This window comes from Elephantulus edwardii, unplaced genomic scaffold (assembly GCF_000299155.1).
Source record: "Elephantulus edwardii isolate Elephantulus edwardi_28Jun2011 unplaced genomic scaffold, EleEdw1.0 scaffold00152, whole genome shotgun sequence".
NCBI classification, from domain to species: domain Eukaryota; kingdom Metazoa; phylum Chordata; class Mammalia; order Macroscelidea; family Macroscelididae; genus Elephantulus; species Elephantulus edwardii.
The window spans coordinates 4,619,279-4,632,480 of record NW_006399902.1 but is presented as its reverse complement, the minus strand read 5'-3'; the positions used below and the strand labels follow the sequence as shown (position 1 = coordinate 4,632,480).

Here is a 13,202-nt window from a genome sequence, read left to right as displayed (position 1 = left end):
GTCCTGTGGAACAGGGTGACCAGCTATCACACAGGAGCCAGTTGTCCATTGAAATCTCCATTGGTTGATACCAATCATAGTTTCCCACCCTATCCTTGGGTTCAGCTGGGGCTGAGGAGCCTGGGACCTGGTTTGACTTATATGGGCATAGTTGGTTCTGCGCATTTAAATCAGTCCACATTTCTCATCCACCCTGTACCTCTAAACTTGACAACAGCCTTCACAAAGGCTTTGGGTCCCAAGACCAATGAGAATGTGGGATGAGTGGGGCAGTTGTGCTTCCTGTGCCACCTGGTGACAATAGCAGGTGGCCTGTTGATGGCTGGGCTGCCGTGTCATCTTGGAAGGCTGGGGTAATGTCCATGGACTGCATTTCCCACATGCAGCAGGGAAAGCAGGGGGCTCCTCTGGCAAGACAATACATTTTGGACCCCTTTAGCAGGTAAAGTTGAGGCAGCCCACAACTCCATTAATCACAGTGAGCAGATCTGGTGGTGCACACGGCCGGCCTGGCTCCTGCCAGCTGCCGCGGTTCCTCTCAGCAGAGCAGCACTTCAGACCTCACCCATCCACGGGCTTTGGCAACAAGGAGCAGGGCCTCCAGCAGTCCTCTAATCATCCTGGTGGCAGATGGAGCACGTCACCAACTCTGTGCAGCTTTCTCTTTTTATTCTGCAAGTTTATACAAAAGAATGCAAGCCCTGACTTTGAAGGTCAAAGTAACAGTAAATCAGTTTGTTAACCTTGCTGCCTCCCCTCCTCCCCATCCCCAGCTTACCACCTGCAGGCCATCGGGCCAGGGACTGACTGATGTGTCACGGGTCGAGGTCCTGGGCACTGGGGCATTGGCACCACTTGCGGAGGCAGCACCACATGCACTCTGAGGCCTGGCTTGGTCCACCGGGACATGGGGTGGGTGGTCAGCAGGTAACAGCATCCCAGTGCTTTCTCATCTTCTCCCCTCCCCTCCCCGGCTTCCTACCTTCCTCTGCTCCTGACCAAAGCAGCACAGATTTTGTGCAGTGACAAGGAAAAGGAACATTCAGTGCCAGGCTTTTAATTACAATTGCTTCGGGCTGCTGGCCTCCATGCCAAACGGCCACACAGAGTGTTTTGTCACATTATAAAGCCAACAAGGCCAGCACTTGGGCACCTGGTGAGGGCGGGCTGTGCTCATCCACCCCTGGAGAAGGATGGGGACTGCATACTTCAGAACAGCTGGCCATATGTAGCCCTGAGCTTAGGGAACCACTGGGCCAGATGGCAATACCTGCTGGGGCCTTTAAGGCCCACTCCAGGGAAGGCCTGTAATTGGATGGGAGAGGGGTCTTGGGGAGGAGGGCCAAGTTTTGGAAGGATGATAGGGATGGATGATACTGTGGAGGATGGCCAAGTGAGAAGAATATACACTCATCAATGTCCACGACACTTCACAGTTTACAAAGAGCTTTCTACTTCCTTGGCCACATGTAGTCCTCACATTGGTTCCACCCCAGGGATGCAAGCTCAGAGATGGGAAGTGACTGTTCAGAGTCACACAGGCAGAAGACCAGACCTGGAACCCAGCCTTGCTGGTCCAGTGTCTTTCTGCCACAGGTAGCTAGCTACCTGTCTATCCTCTGGGTAGGAGAGGATTCCCCAGGGGCCAGGGAGGAACCCAGACAGGGAACCAGTTACACCCCCCAGAGGCCCCCAGGCAGCTCAGGGCAGCACTGTAGTGACACTGGTGAGTACCACGTGTTCTGAGACTTTGGAGACGGAACAGCGGCTCTGCAAGGACAAGGACTTGTGGCTAGCAGAGCGGGGGCTGGGAGCCTTCAGAGAGGCGCAGGGACCCAGGCCTGGTAGGCAGCAGGAGAAGGCGGCCTTAAACTGCTCCCGGAACTTGCCTTGGTGGGGAGACAAAAGACACAGCTATGAGGAGACAGACACAGCAGGGAAAGAGCCTTGGGCCCAGGGACACCCACGCAGCTCTAGCTAAGCTGCTTGTGAGGGCAGGGGAGAGAGCTGAGATGGAGAGAGCCCCAAGGCGACCTCCCTGCCAGGATAAGTGAGGACAGAGGCCCAGGGCAGGTTCCCAAACAAATGCAATTTTCATCTAATTCCTTGACTGTGCTGGTGTTCAGAAAGTGGCGTCTGGCTCCAGGGGCATCGGGTCACCTCTGCTGTCCTTGGGTGTGTATGCGGAGAGGCTCAAGGAGTCTGTGCTGAAGGAGACTTTCCCCACCCTGCCCGTTACAATGAAAATGGCAGCAGCAGCCTTGTGCCCCAAGTTCACACTACCAGGCTCTGTGCTGGGGCCTCAGCCTCTGACCCTCACATCAATTCAATACCCTGAGAAGCTGGAGTTCTTTATCCTCCTGTCACAGATGAAAGCAGAGAGGGTCAGTGACTTGCCCAAGCTCACTCAGCCAGAAGTTAAAGTTGTTTCTAATTCTAAAAGCCCTTTGCTGTTGAAGACTGGAGCCCTGGTGGCACAGTGGGTTAAGTTTTGGGGGTGCTCACTGAAAGTCTAGGGGTTTGAACTCAACATCAGCTTTGCCAGAGGAACATGAGGCAGTCTGCTTCTGTAAAGACATGCAGCCTTGGAAATGCTGTGGGACAGTGCTACTTGGAAATGACCGGACAGCTGTGGGGGTTTTGTGAGCTCTTAAAAGGAGTCGATGGGAAGGAGAGACTCCCACAACCACCTGGTTCAGCCACAGCAGTCCAGGGAAACAGACTTTGGAAGGGAAACTGAGCATGTCTCAATATCTGTGAAGCCTCTTCAGCTGCCAGGCGTGTAGCAGACAAAACAAAGGGAAGCGCAGCAGGAAGCTCTGCTGACATTTTCTCTGCTGCAAAGTGCATCTCGGCTCACATTCTCTCCTTTGAGCCTGAAACCAGGCAGCCTTTGCCAAGTTTCACTTAGGGCTAGAATAGCAACCCCTGACCCCTTCTTTTTAGCCTTTTAGCCTTTCTCGAAGACTGAGTATATCCGGGCTTGAGCATCCATCTAGACCCAATCTTTAGAAGCCTGGTCCCAAAGACTGCTGCAGTGAGCCAGCTTGTACTGAGCTGAATCTGGGGACAGGGACATAATCAACCTGAGTCTTGGAGTCAGGGGGAGGGGAGGAGTATGGGACAGAGGGGAGAAGAGGCTTGGGGGGTGTTGGGGTAACTAAATTCCCAGAGGAGAGGGCCAGTGCTGAAGCAGGTGGACTCACAGAGTCCCCAAGAGTCCAGCATGGGGAAGCTCTTTTCTAACATGGGGCAGCCTCTACTGGTGACCTGGCCATGTCCTTGGTCAACATTATCTGGATGCTGGTCGACTTTCTTTGGCCACTGTTGGCCTGTTTGTCACTCAGCCTGGAACACTTGTTGGAACCAAGTCTTTTTTCTTGTGAGTAGAGTCATGATCCCTAGGTTCAGCAAGGAGATCCCCCCACTAGCCCTTATGGAGGCCCTGGACTGGGGTTGGGAAGATTGTTCAGCCTCTGGCTAAAGGCACCCACAGGCCTTCTGCATTCCCAGCCCACTTACCACTGAGAAAGTTGTAGATGATGGGGTTGGCAGCGCTGTTGGCGTATACCAGCCAGTGGGAGAAGGTGAAGCAGGCATAGACAGCTTCTCGGTCGCTGGCTTGGCGGAACATCCCAAATACCCTAGGGCCATGGTCAAGGGCATCAGAAATGGGGTAGATGGGGAGGGGAGGCACGTTGCTCACAGAACCCAGGCTGTGAAGTCCAAGTGCTCCCACTGCCCATTCCGTCCACTTTTTCCTGGGACCTTGACCACAGTTTGGAGTTCTTAGGCATAGAGAAGTTTGACCGGGGTGACCTGACGAGAGGGACCTGGGTACACCTGCTCAGTCATTGCCTAGCTGATCCCCCCAGGATGCCTCATCCACTTTCTCATCCATCCCCACAGTGATCTGATGAGATGCCAGTATCACCCATTTTTCAGATTAAGAAGCAGAGGCTCAGAGAAACAAAGCAATTTGCCTAGAAAGTAGGCAAGGACAAGCTTAGAGATCTTCTCATGTCAAATAACCCAAGTTCTCTTACTTGCTGTGCCCCGGGCAGGTCACATCATGTCTCTGGGCCTCAGCTGCCTCCTCAGAAATGGTTAAGATGAATGATGTCAAAGTGCTTCACAGAGAGGGTGCTGGGCTTCTGAAGCGCCTGGAGGAGTGTGTCTGGGGCATGGCATGCTGCAGGAGGGGAGCAGGCTGCCTGTGGACATGTGCTAATACTGGAGGGGCCAAGTCTCACATTGCTGTTCATATAATCCTGCTGTTCCTTAGACATGCCAAGCTTCCGTCTCAAGATATTTGCACTTATTATCCCTTTAGTCTAGAGCCCTGTGCCTCTAGATACCTGCAGAGCTTGGTCCCTCTGTCCCTTCAAGCTTTTGCTCAAATGTCACCTCCTCAGAGAGATCTTTTCTAACAAACAAAATCCATTCTATCTAAAGCTGGAGTGCTTGAGTGATACAAATGCTCTCATCTACTAACAGAAAGGCTGGAAGTTTGAGTCCGCCAGGAGCGCGTTGGAAGAAAGATCTGGAGATCTACTTTTGAAAGTTATGCCTTTGAAAACAACTCCAGCACACAACGATGTCACCGTGGGTTGAAGTTGTCTCAATAGCAACTGGTTTTGCTGCAAAGCCCAACCCGTCGCTCCCTCATTCCCAACTTTATATTTCTTCATGGAAGTTGTCACTGCATGGCATTGTGTGTTGTCGGGTGCCGTGATCGTGTGTACATGCAGCAGAATGAACCCCTGGCTGATCCTACGTCACCCTCACAGTCTCTGGTGGGCTCAGGTCCACTGTGGCAGTCGCTGTGTCAGTCAATTTCCTTGAGGATCCTCCTCTCTTTTGCTTATCCTCTACCTCATCGAGCATGGTGTCCTCCCCTAAATACTGGCCACTCTTGATAACACACGCACAGAGTACATGAGATGAAGGCTCACCATCCTCGCTTCTCAGGAACACCCTGCTTTGATATCTATTCACATTCTCTTCTCCCTTTAGACTGTTAACTCCACAAAGACAGGGTCCCTTGATCACCACTGCATTCTCAGCCTCCAGAATCTCACTGAGTGAATGAATGATTTTTTTTCACAATGGCCCTAGTAAGCAAGGACCTATTATTCCCATTTTACAGATGAAGAGACTGAGGTTCAGAAGGCCCAGAGATGAGAAAGGGCCTGTCTTGAGGTTATACACTAAATAAGTCGTGGAGCCAGCCTTTATCCAAAGCAGAGAAAGCTCTTTCCTCTGACCCTCAAGCTTCTCCTCAGCCACAGCCACAGCCACTCGCCTTCTATTCTCACCTCTTGAGGACATTGAGGACACTGATGGGCAGGTAGCAGAGGGCGAAGACCAGCAGCACCACCATCAGCATCTTGGCTGTCTTTCTCCGAGCTTGCATCTGCTTCACTTCAGCCAAGAAGGCACGGGCCCGGGGCGCGGTCTTTGTGCCCAGGCCCTGGCCTTGCTCATCGAGGTCTGACGGCCGCTTCCAGTTCCGCACCAGGGCCGAGGTGGTGCCAGGGATCTGCCCAGCAGATAGAGACAGCAGCGGTGGGCGGGGCTCCTTGGGGGACTCTCTTTAGCTGGCCTTTGCTCTCAACTGAAGAGTCCTGGTGGTACAGTGGGTAAGCACACAGCTACTCACCCAAACAACCCAGCAGCCACTCTGCAGGAGAAAGCTGTGGCTGGCTGCTTCTGTAAAGATATGCAGTGTTGGAAACCTTACGGGGCAGTTCTACTCTGCCCTGTGGGCTCACCAGGACTTGCAATGAGTTGCCCAGTAATAGATTTTTTGTTTATTTGTTTTGGCTCTGAACTCTGGTGGTCAGGGCAGGAGTGGTCAAAGGGAACAAATCCTTGTGAACAGAAAAATGTGTTGCTATCAAATCAATTACAGCTCATAATGACCCTATAGACAGAGTAGAATGGCCACCATGGGATATCCAAGGTTAAAATCTTTCTGGAAGCAGACTGCCACATCTTTTTTTTCTGGTGAAATAACGAGTGGTTTCCAACCACCAACCTTTCATTTAGCGGCTGAGAACCAGACCACTGTGCCACCAGGACCTCTTTTGTAACAAGAAGGAATCAATTATTCATGATAAAAACTGACAATCTGAACTTAAGGGACAATATACTTTCACTCTCCATTAGCTTCCTGTGAAGCCGTCTCCTAACGTTTTTGGGAAGGTATCACTGGCTCTTAGTTATAGGTGCAGTAATTGAGAGTCAGAGGGCAGAGGACCTGCCCAGCTCTTGACAAGGACTCTGACCACAGCCCGGAACATGCACACCCTCCCAGCTGCCCATCAGGCCTTTTTAAATCTCCCACTCCATCCCTGAAAATGCAATGGGAGGTGGCCTATGTCAGACCCTGGGGAGTTCTGAGCACAGGGGAGCAGGCAGGTAGCCTGGGTCTCAGAGCAGAGGTCTATGCCTAGGAGAGTACTTATAAGCCTAGGAAGTTTCTGGGTTTCTGGAACAACTACAGACATCCTCAAAGCCTCTCCCACCATGGAATGCCCAAATCACCCCATAAGAGGGGCAGGGGGCTAGACTTCAGGAAATTAACTCCGTTGCTCACGAACTATGGGACTTTTAGCAATGTTACTGTATGTCATTGAGTTGGGACCCTCCAGAGGGTTTTCAGGCGCAATAAATTACATTTGATAGATTTGAACCACATGCTTTTGAGTTGGCAGCTCAGCTTCTTACCACTAGGCCACCAAATTTCCCTTTGATCACTTCTTTTCTGAGCCTCAGTTTCCCTGAATTTAGCTGGAGATATTGCCTTCCACCAGACTTGCCTGGGGAGGACGGCCAAGTTGGTTAGCTAGAAGGAGCCATTTTGCACCAAGCATTCCTCGAAGGCAGAGTCTGGGTCTGAGCCAGTCTGTCTCTACCCGCCACCAGCCGGTGTGGCCTAGGCATGGGTCAGCACCATCTGAGGAATGTAGGTGGTGTCCCAGAGCATGAGCATTCCCTCTGGACCCTGGCCATGCTTGGGCTGCACCCTCTTGCTCCCTGGGCCCTAGTCCAGGACTCGCTCTCACTAGCGCTAAGGACATGTGAACAGTCCCTAGCCCTTCAAAAAACCCCAAACCTCTGTGGCTCAGTTTGCGATGAAGTAAAAAGGCTTTGCGGCCAAACAGGCTCTGCCACTCATTGGCGTTAGCAGGTTGGTCGACTTTCCTCAGCATTTGTAACACGGGTACTGTGGCTTTTTTCACTAGACAATTGTGAAGATATCCTGCACAAAGTGCCTACATTGGCAGGCACTGTGGAGCTGCTGCTGTTACGGTGTGTCACTAAATTGATCCCTGGAATCCCACAGATCGGGCTTTTATTCCCTGACCTCCTCACTTGCTAAGTAATTTGAGAAGTTGCTCTGCCTCTCTGGGTCTCATTTTTCTCATATGCTAAATGGAGATAATAATTAAGTGCTTCAGAATGTTAAGAGGATGCCAGATAAGCTGAGTATAAATGGTGCCATAAATGACAAGTGTTAATATTGTAATGAAGTCACTTTGTGTTCAGCCCCAACGAGGCACTAATGCTTTTAGCTTTGAGTTCTCACATCCTTGGAGCTTGCCCCTCTCTGGTTGTTGTAAGGACAGTTATATTCTGAGGGCAAAAGGCTGTTTCCTTAGACCCACCGTCCCACCCCAATCCAGAGTGAGTCTCACCTGACGTCCCCAGAGCTTGCGGAAGATCTGGAAATAGGCCATGGCCATGAGGCCCAGTGGGGCCAAGTAGGTAACGATGAAGAAGCAACTGTGGTAGATCTTGGGGTAGAGGTCATCTGCAGGGACCAAGAGATGACAGCATTGAGCCAAATCTGCAAACAGTTAGCAGTGCCACCCTGTCCCAACTAGGGTCACAGTGAGGTTTAAGGGGCACCTGGGTCCCTTATAGGCACTATGGTGGAATAGATGCTCTGAAGTTGCCCAACCTGGGTGTGTCCATTCTAGAACCTTTAGGAGATGTTGCCCTGTAGGGAATCCCACAGAGGTCACCCTGATGGTGCCTGCCCCAGCATTTCATCAGGGACACTCACTAGGGGGTCCACCTGGAAATGCCTACTCTATTTTGAGAGTTGCCCAAGCTGGGGGGCACTCACTCTGGCAACACCTCTAGCTACATGCAAACTCTGGGGATATACACACAAGAGGATGCCTGCCCAAGGGGTTCACCATTACCTGTCCAGTGCTCATCACAGACAGAGAAGAGCCGGGTGCGATTGGCTAGCTCTGGCAGCACACTGCTGCATTCCATGACAGCAGCCTGGGGCACCATGACGGCCAGCGACACAGCCCAGATGCCCAGGATGGAGCCACGGGCGCGCCGGGCAGTGCTCTTGAACAACAGCGGGTGACAGATGGCATACCAGCGGTCCAGGGCAATGAAACTGAGAGTCAGCACTGCCACTGACACAGACACCGCCTGCCCATGGGGACACAGTGTCAGTCCTCCAGGGGCCACCCAGAGGTGAGTGAGAGGACTTATGGACAGCTAGGCACAGCACAAATCTGGATATTTATTGGATGTGTGAGTTTTCACAAGTCACTTGCCCTCTCTGAACCTTGTCTGCAGAATAGGAATATGTCTGGCAGGATTCTTGTAAGAGTGAATAAAATCCTATATGAGACTCGGCATAACATAGTAGATGGTCTCTGACAATGGATTATGTTGTTGTTGTGTAGCGTTGAGTTGGAACCAACTCATAGCTAACCCTCCAGTGTGCTTTTAGAGGCAGTAAATGATCTCTGAAGGAAGAGATTGCCCATCTTTCTCCTAAAGAGCAGCTAGCAGGTGTATTTGAACTGTCTGCCTTTGGGTTGCAAGTGCTACTCCTTACCACTAAGCCATCAGAAAAGTAGTAACTTACATTCTAAAACTTCTTGTGTGCTCAAACACAGCAATGATGGTGAGAGTAGCACAGTGTTCTTTTGTGCATGAGGTCCTTATGAATCTGAAGTGACTTGATGGAATCCAATGACACTGTGCCAGTTACTGTTCTTTAAAAAAAAATTTTATTTTTTTAATTATTGTTTTTGTGTGTGTGTGTGTGTGTGTGTGTGTGTACCGTCAAATCAAATCTGACTGGTACAGGAAGAGATTGCCCCTCCTTTTCCAGCAGAGGATCTGGTGGATTTGAACTGTGTACTTCTGGGATTACAGTGCAGCTTTTTGTCACTAGGCCACCAGAGCTCCCTGCCAGTTACTGTTATTACCCTCACAACAACTCTGGGAAGTGGTATTATCACGTTACTTCTACGTTACAAAAGAGGAAACTGAGGCCCGGAGAGTTAAGTAACTTGCCCAAGGTGACTTCTCTCACTTGAATTTCTTTATTCCCAGAGTCAACAGTTAGCCAGCTGTATGGAAAATCTCAAAATAAAAGCAATCCAAGAGGGGTTTCTGTTTCCCTTGGAATGTTATGCCTTCCCCAGACTGTTCGGAAAAGAGTCCTCCTCTGAAGGCAAAGCTAAGCTTATGTCAGAGGTGTGGCACCGGCCCCAGGGGTGCCTCTGCCCTCTGGGGTGCAGGCTCAGGGACACGGGTTGACACATGCAATTGAGAAGTCCTATTGACCATTGGCTAGTCTTCCTTCCACTCCTCTAACTCATCTGGATGATACTCCCCACATGTCGTGATTCTCACTGCTGAGAGAAGAAGGAGTGGGGCTGGGGAGGCTCTGCCAGCAGTTGTTAGGTGCTTTGGAGGAGATTCTGACTCCCAGTGCCCCTAGAAGCCACAGCAGAACTGCACTGTAGGCTGCCCCAGGCTGCACTCTTTAGGGAACAGATCATCAGATCCCCACCTCCTGGCACCCCATGGTATATCCCCACTGCAATACCACTCAAACTCTCATTGCCATTAAGTCAGAAGCCACTCAGAGCTAACCCTCTAGTGAGTTTTCTGAGGCTGTAAATCACTCAGGAAGAAACGGCCCATTTTTCTCTTTCAGGGCTGCTGATGGATTCAAACCACCAGAGAGATGCTGCCTTTGGTTAGCAGTGCAACTTCCTATGGACCAGGCCCCCAGAGCTCCCCTTACACCACCACAGCTCCTTCAAACCCAAACACACTGCTGTTGAGTCAGTTCCCACTCAGCAACCCTGTAAGAGAGAGAACTGCCCAACAGAGTGCCCACAGCTGCCAACCTTTACAGAAGCAGCTGCCCCATCTGTCTCCCACTCACTCACTTTTTTAGTAGTCCAGTGTTCAGTGCATCACACCACCAGGGTACGTTCCCACCCAAATGATAACAAAGCTTGCCCAAAATGCATGTTTGTGTGTGCATGTCCTTAGATGTGACATGAACATGTAGGGCTAGATCTGTGTCAGATGTCCCATGGACTGCCAAAAGAACAAACAAGTACATCTTGGAAAAGGTGCAACTGGGGCGCTCCTTGGAGGCAAGGATGGTGAAACTTTGTCTCACAATCTCTGGATATGTTGCTAGGAGGGGCCAGTCTTTGGAAAGACAGCAGGTCGCCCAAGGGCTGACCATCATTGAGTCTCCCTCAATGAACTGTATTGACATGGTGACTGTAATGGTGGGCTCAAGTGTGTTGGAGATGAGGATGGCACAGGATAGGGCAGCGCTCAGATCTGCTGTTCATAATGAGTGGTGGTCATCTCCATAGGACTTAAAAACAACAATCTGTGGGAATCTAGCCTGCCATAGAAGATGGCATGCAGCTGCCCTATGCCGTCTGTCTGGAAGCTAACTAAGCCTGAGGCGGTGGTGGTGATGGGCGTGACAGGGTGGTGACGAGGGGCAGGCGACTGGGCAGAGCTCACCTGTAGATAAGGTATCACCTTGCAGAGGGTGTGGCCGAAGAGCCAGGACTCGGTGATGTCCACTAGGAGGCTGGCGGGCAGGCAGATGGCTGTCACGAGCACATCGGCCAGGGACAGGTTGACGATGAAGTAGTTGGTGACGGTCCTCATGTGGTGGTTCCTCCACACGGCCAGGCAGACTGAACGGCGGGGGTTGGGGGGGAGGGAGGGGCGTGGTTAGGGCAAGGACAGAGCCACGTCCATCATCGCCACACCCCTGCATAAACCGGACCCTCCTCCCCAGGAAGGGAGGGCTGAGAAGGGGCAGGGGAGGCCAGGACCGCCCTCCAGCCCTTAGGAGAAGCCCCGCAGCACCGTAAGGCTAGTCTGGGCTTACCCAGCGTGTTGCCCACCAGGGCCACGAGGAACACGGCCACGTAGGCTGCAATGAGGACCCATTCATACTGCTTCGGGTACAGATAATCTCGCCACAGATAGCGCAGAAATTCGTCTTCGTAGTCTGGGGGCGCGAAGGAAGGCTCCTCGCTGCCAGTGGGGACCCCTGTCTGGGCCCCTGGGGTGGCCAAGGGCTCCATGAGGTCAGGAGCCGCCGCGGGGGAGGGACATTCCGGGCTCTGCGGGGCGTGGGGAGCCAGCCCCGGGCTTCAGCCCCCTCCTCGCTAGGGGCCCGAGTCTGCGCCTAGGTCTGTGGGATCCCAGCCCAAACCTGCTGAAGGAAGGACAGAAGCGAACTTTAAGGAGTGTGACAGGCCCTTGTATATAAACTTCTGAATTCTCGTAGTTAGGTGGATTCGCGGTGAGCTGGAGATGGGTAGAGGAATCGGGTCCTGCTCCAATTCCACAGTTCTGATGACCTTGGGTAACTTTCAGCCTTGGTTGTTTCCATCTATCAAATGGACCAATGGCTGTACCTACCGCCCACGTCCGCCGTGAGGCGTGCTGAGCTCTGAGTGCTTCGTCCAGCACCGGGCTTCCGAGGCGACCTCACCGGAACCGGGTCACCTTCCCTAGGGAGCTTTGCAGGCAAGGAGACGGACGCTCAAGGAGGCGAACCCCTGGCTCATGGTCATAAAGCTGCTAAATCAGATCTGTCTGAACCAGGCAAAGCCATAGATTTTTTTTTTGGGGGGGTATTCTGATTGCAAAATATTCCCTTTGGGGAATATTCTCTTTTTGGTTGAAAAAAGGTCGAAGGTGGCAGTAAGCGGTCTAGGCCCCTCCTTCCAGACCTGCCGACCCCTCCTTGGTGGATATTCTCTCTCCCTCTCTCCCTCCTTCCCTCTCTCTCTCTCTCTCTCACAGACACACACACATACACACAAGCGCTCGTACACACTCTCTCCGTGTCTCTCCTGGATTACTGGCCAGGGGGGGTGGGGTGGGGACCGACGATCTCCCTTGGAAAGAAGGACGTCTGACGTCTCCCTCGCTCAGCAGCGGGTCTCCTCAAGCCTCCCGCCAGGTGCCCCTCAATCCCCGGGACCGCGATGCTGCCCAGCGGCCACCAGGGGTCGCTGGGCCGGAGGGCAGCTTTCTCCATTCATAAATCCGGCCTGGCTCCGCGCCCCTCCCTCCCTCCTGCCTCGGGTACTTCCTCCCAGGCTTGGCAGGGGCGACCCCTTGTGTGAAGGAGGGTCTCTGGTCCCTGGAGGCCCCTGGGAGAGGGGCATGAGACTCCTTCATGTCCATTCCCACCGGACTCGCTCCCTTCGAGGGACCTTTTTGCCCTTTGGAACTGCGAGGGGTTGCGGAGCCGGGGAGGGAGCTGGGGTTTCCACAGGAGCCTGCCGGACCGAGGGCAGCTCCCGCCGGGGACTCAGCCTCTTAGCGCCCATGTTGACCCCTGGGACCCACGGCCTTCCCCGTCCGCCGCCGCAGGTCCTCGGGAACCGCCACCCTCGGGCTTGGGGGGCCCCCGCGCCCCGCACCTGTTGGCTCCAGGGCCCCGGCGTTCTCAGCTGCCGACCCCTGGCCTCTGCCCCCGGACTTCACCTCCTGCCCCGATGGCTGGGCCTCCGGGCCCCGGGGCTGGGGAGGGGGCTAGGCGGTCCCCGCCCAGAGCTGCGCTGCCGGCGGAGCCGCTCGGTAGGGCGCGGGCTGCGCTCCGGCGAGTGCGGGCTCCGGGGTTGCGCGCCGCGGGCGGGGGAAGGCGGGGGGCGGGGAGCCCCGGCCGGTCTCGGCTGCGTGTCTCCCAGCCCAAGCCTGGGAGGGCGGAGGGAGAGATGCTGGTTCCTCGTCGCCTCCCACTTCACGCTTCCAGCTCACCTCCATTCATGCGCCCACCCATTCATTCATGCCACTCCACATTCATTCAACAATCGTGCAGTCGTCCATGCCTCCTGCAGGGCGTACCTACTGTGTGCTGTCCACGGGGC

At 53.4% G+C, this 13,202-nt stretch overlaps 1 protein-coding gene across 1 annotated transcript; it reads right to left on the bottom strand.

The window, feature by feature from the left end:
• Positions 1–1,679: 1,679 nt before the first annotated feature.
• On the bottom strand, positions 1,680–11,547 carry HCRTR1 (hypocretin (orexin) receptor 1). Its single transcript, XM_006894947.1, has 7 exons — positions 11,204–11,547; positions 10,828–11,006; positions 8,217–8,460; positions 7,704–7,819; positions 5,319–5,542; positions 3,523–3,644; positions 1,680–1,889 (listed from the first exon to the last, which is right to left on the bottom strand). Exons 1-7 carry the CDS (start codon positions 11,400–11,402, stop codon positions 1,702–1,704), a joined length of 1,272 nt encoding a protein of 423 aa, XP_006895009.1. The 5' UTR covers positions 11,403–11,547; the 3' UTR covers positions 1,680–1,701.
• Between the last annotated feature and the right edge of the window lie 1,655 nt (positions 11,548–13,202).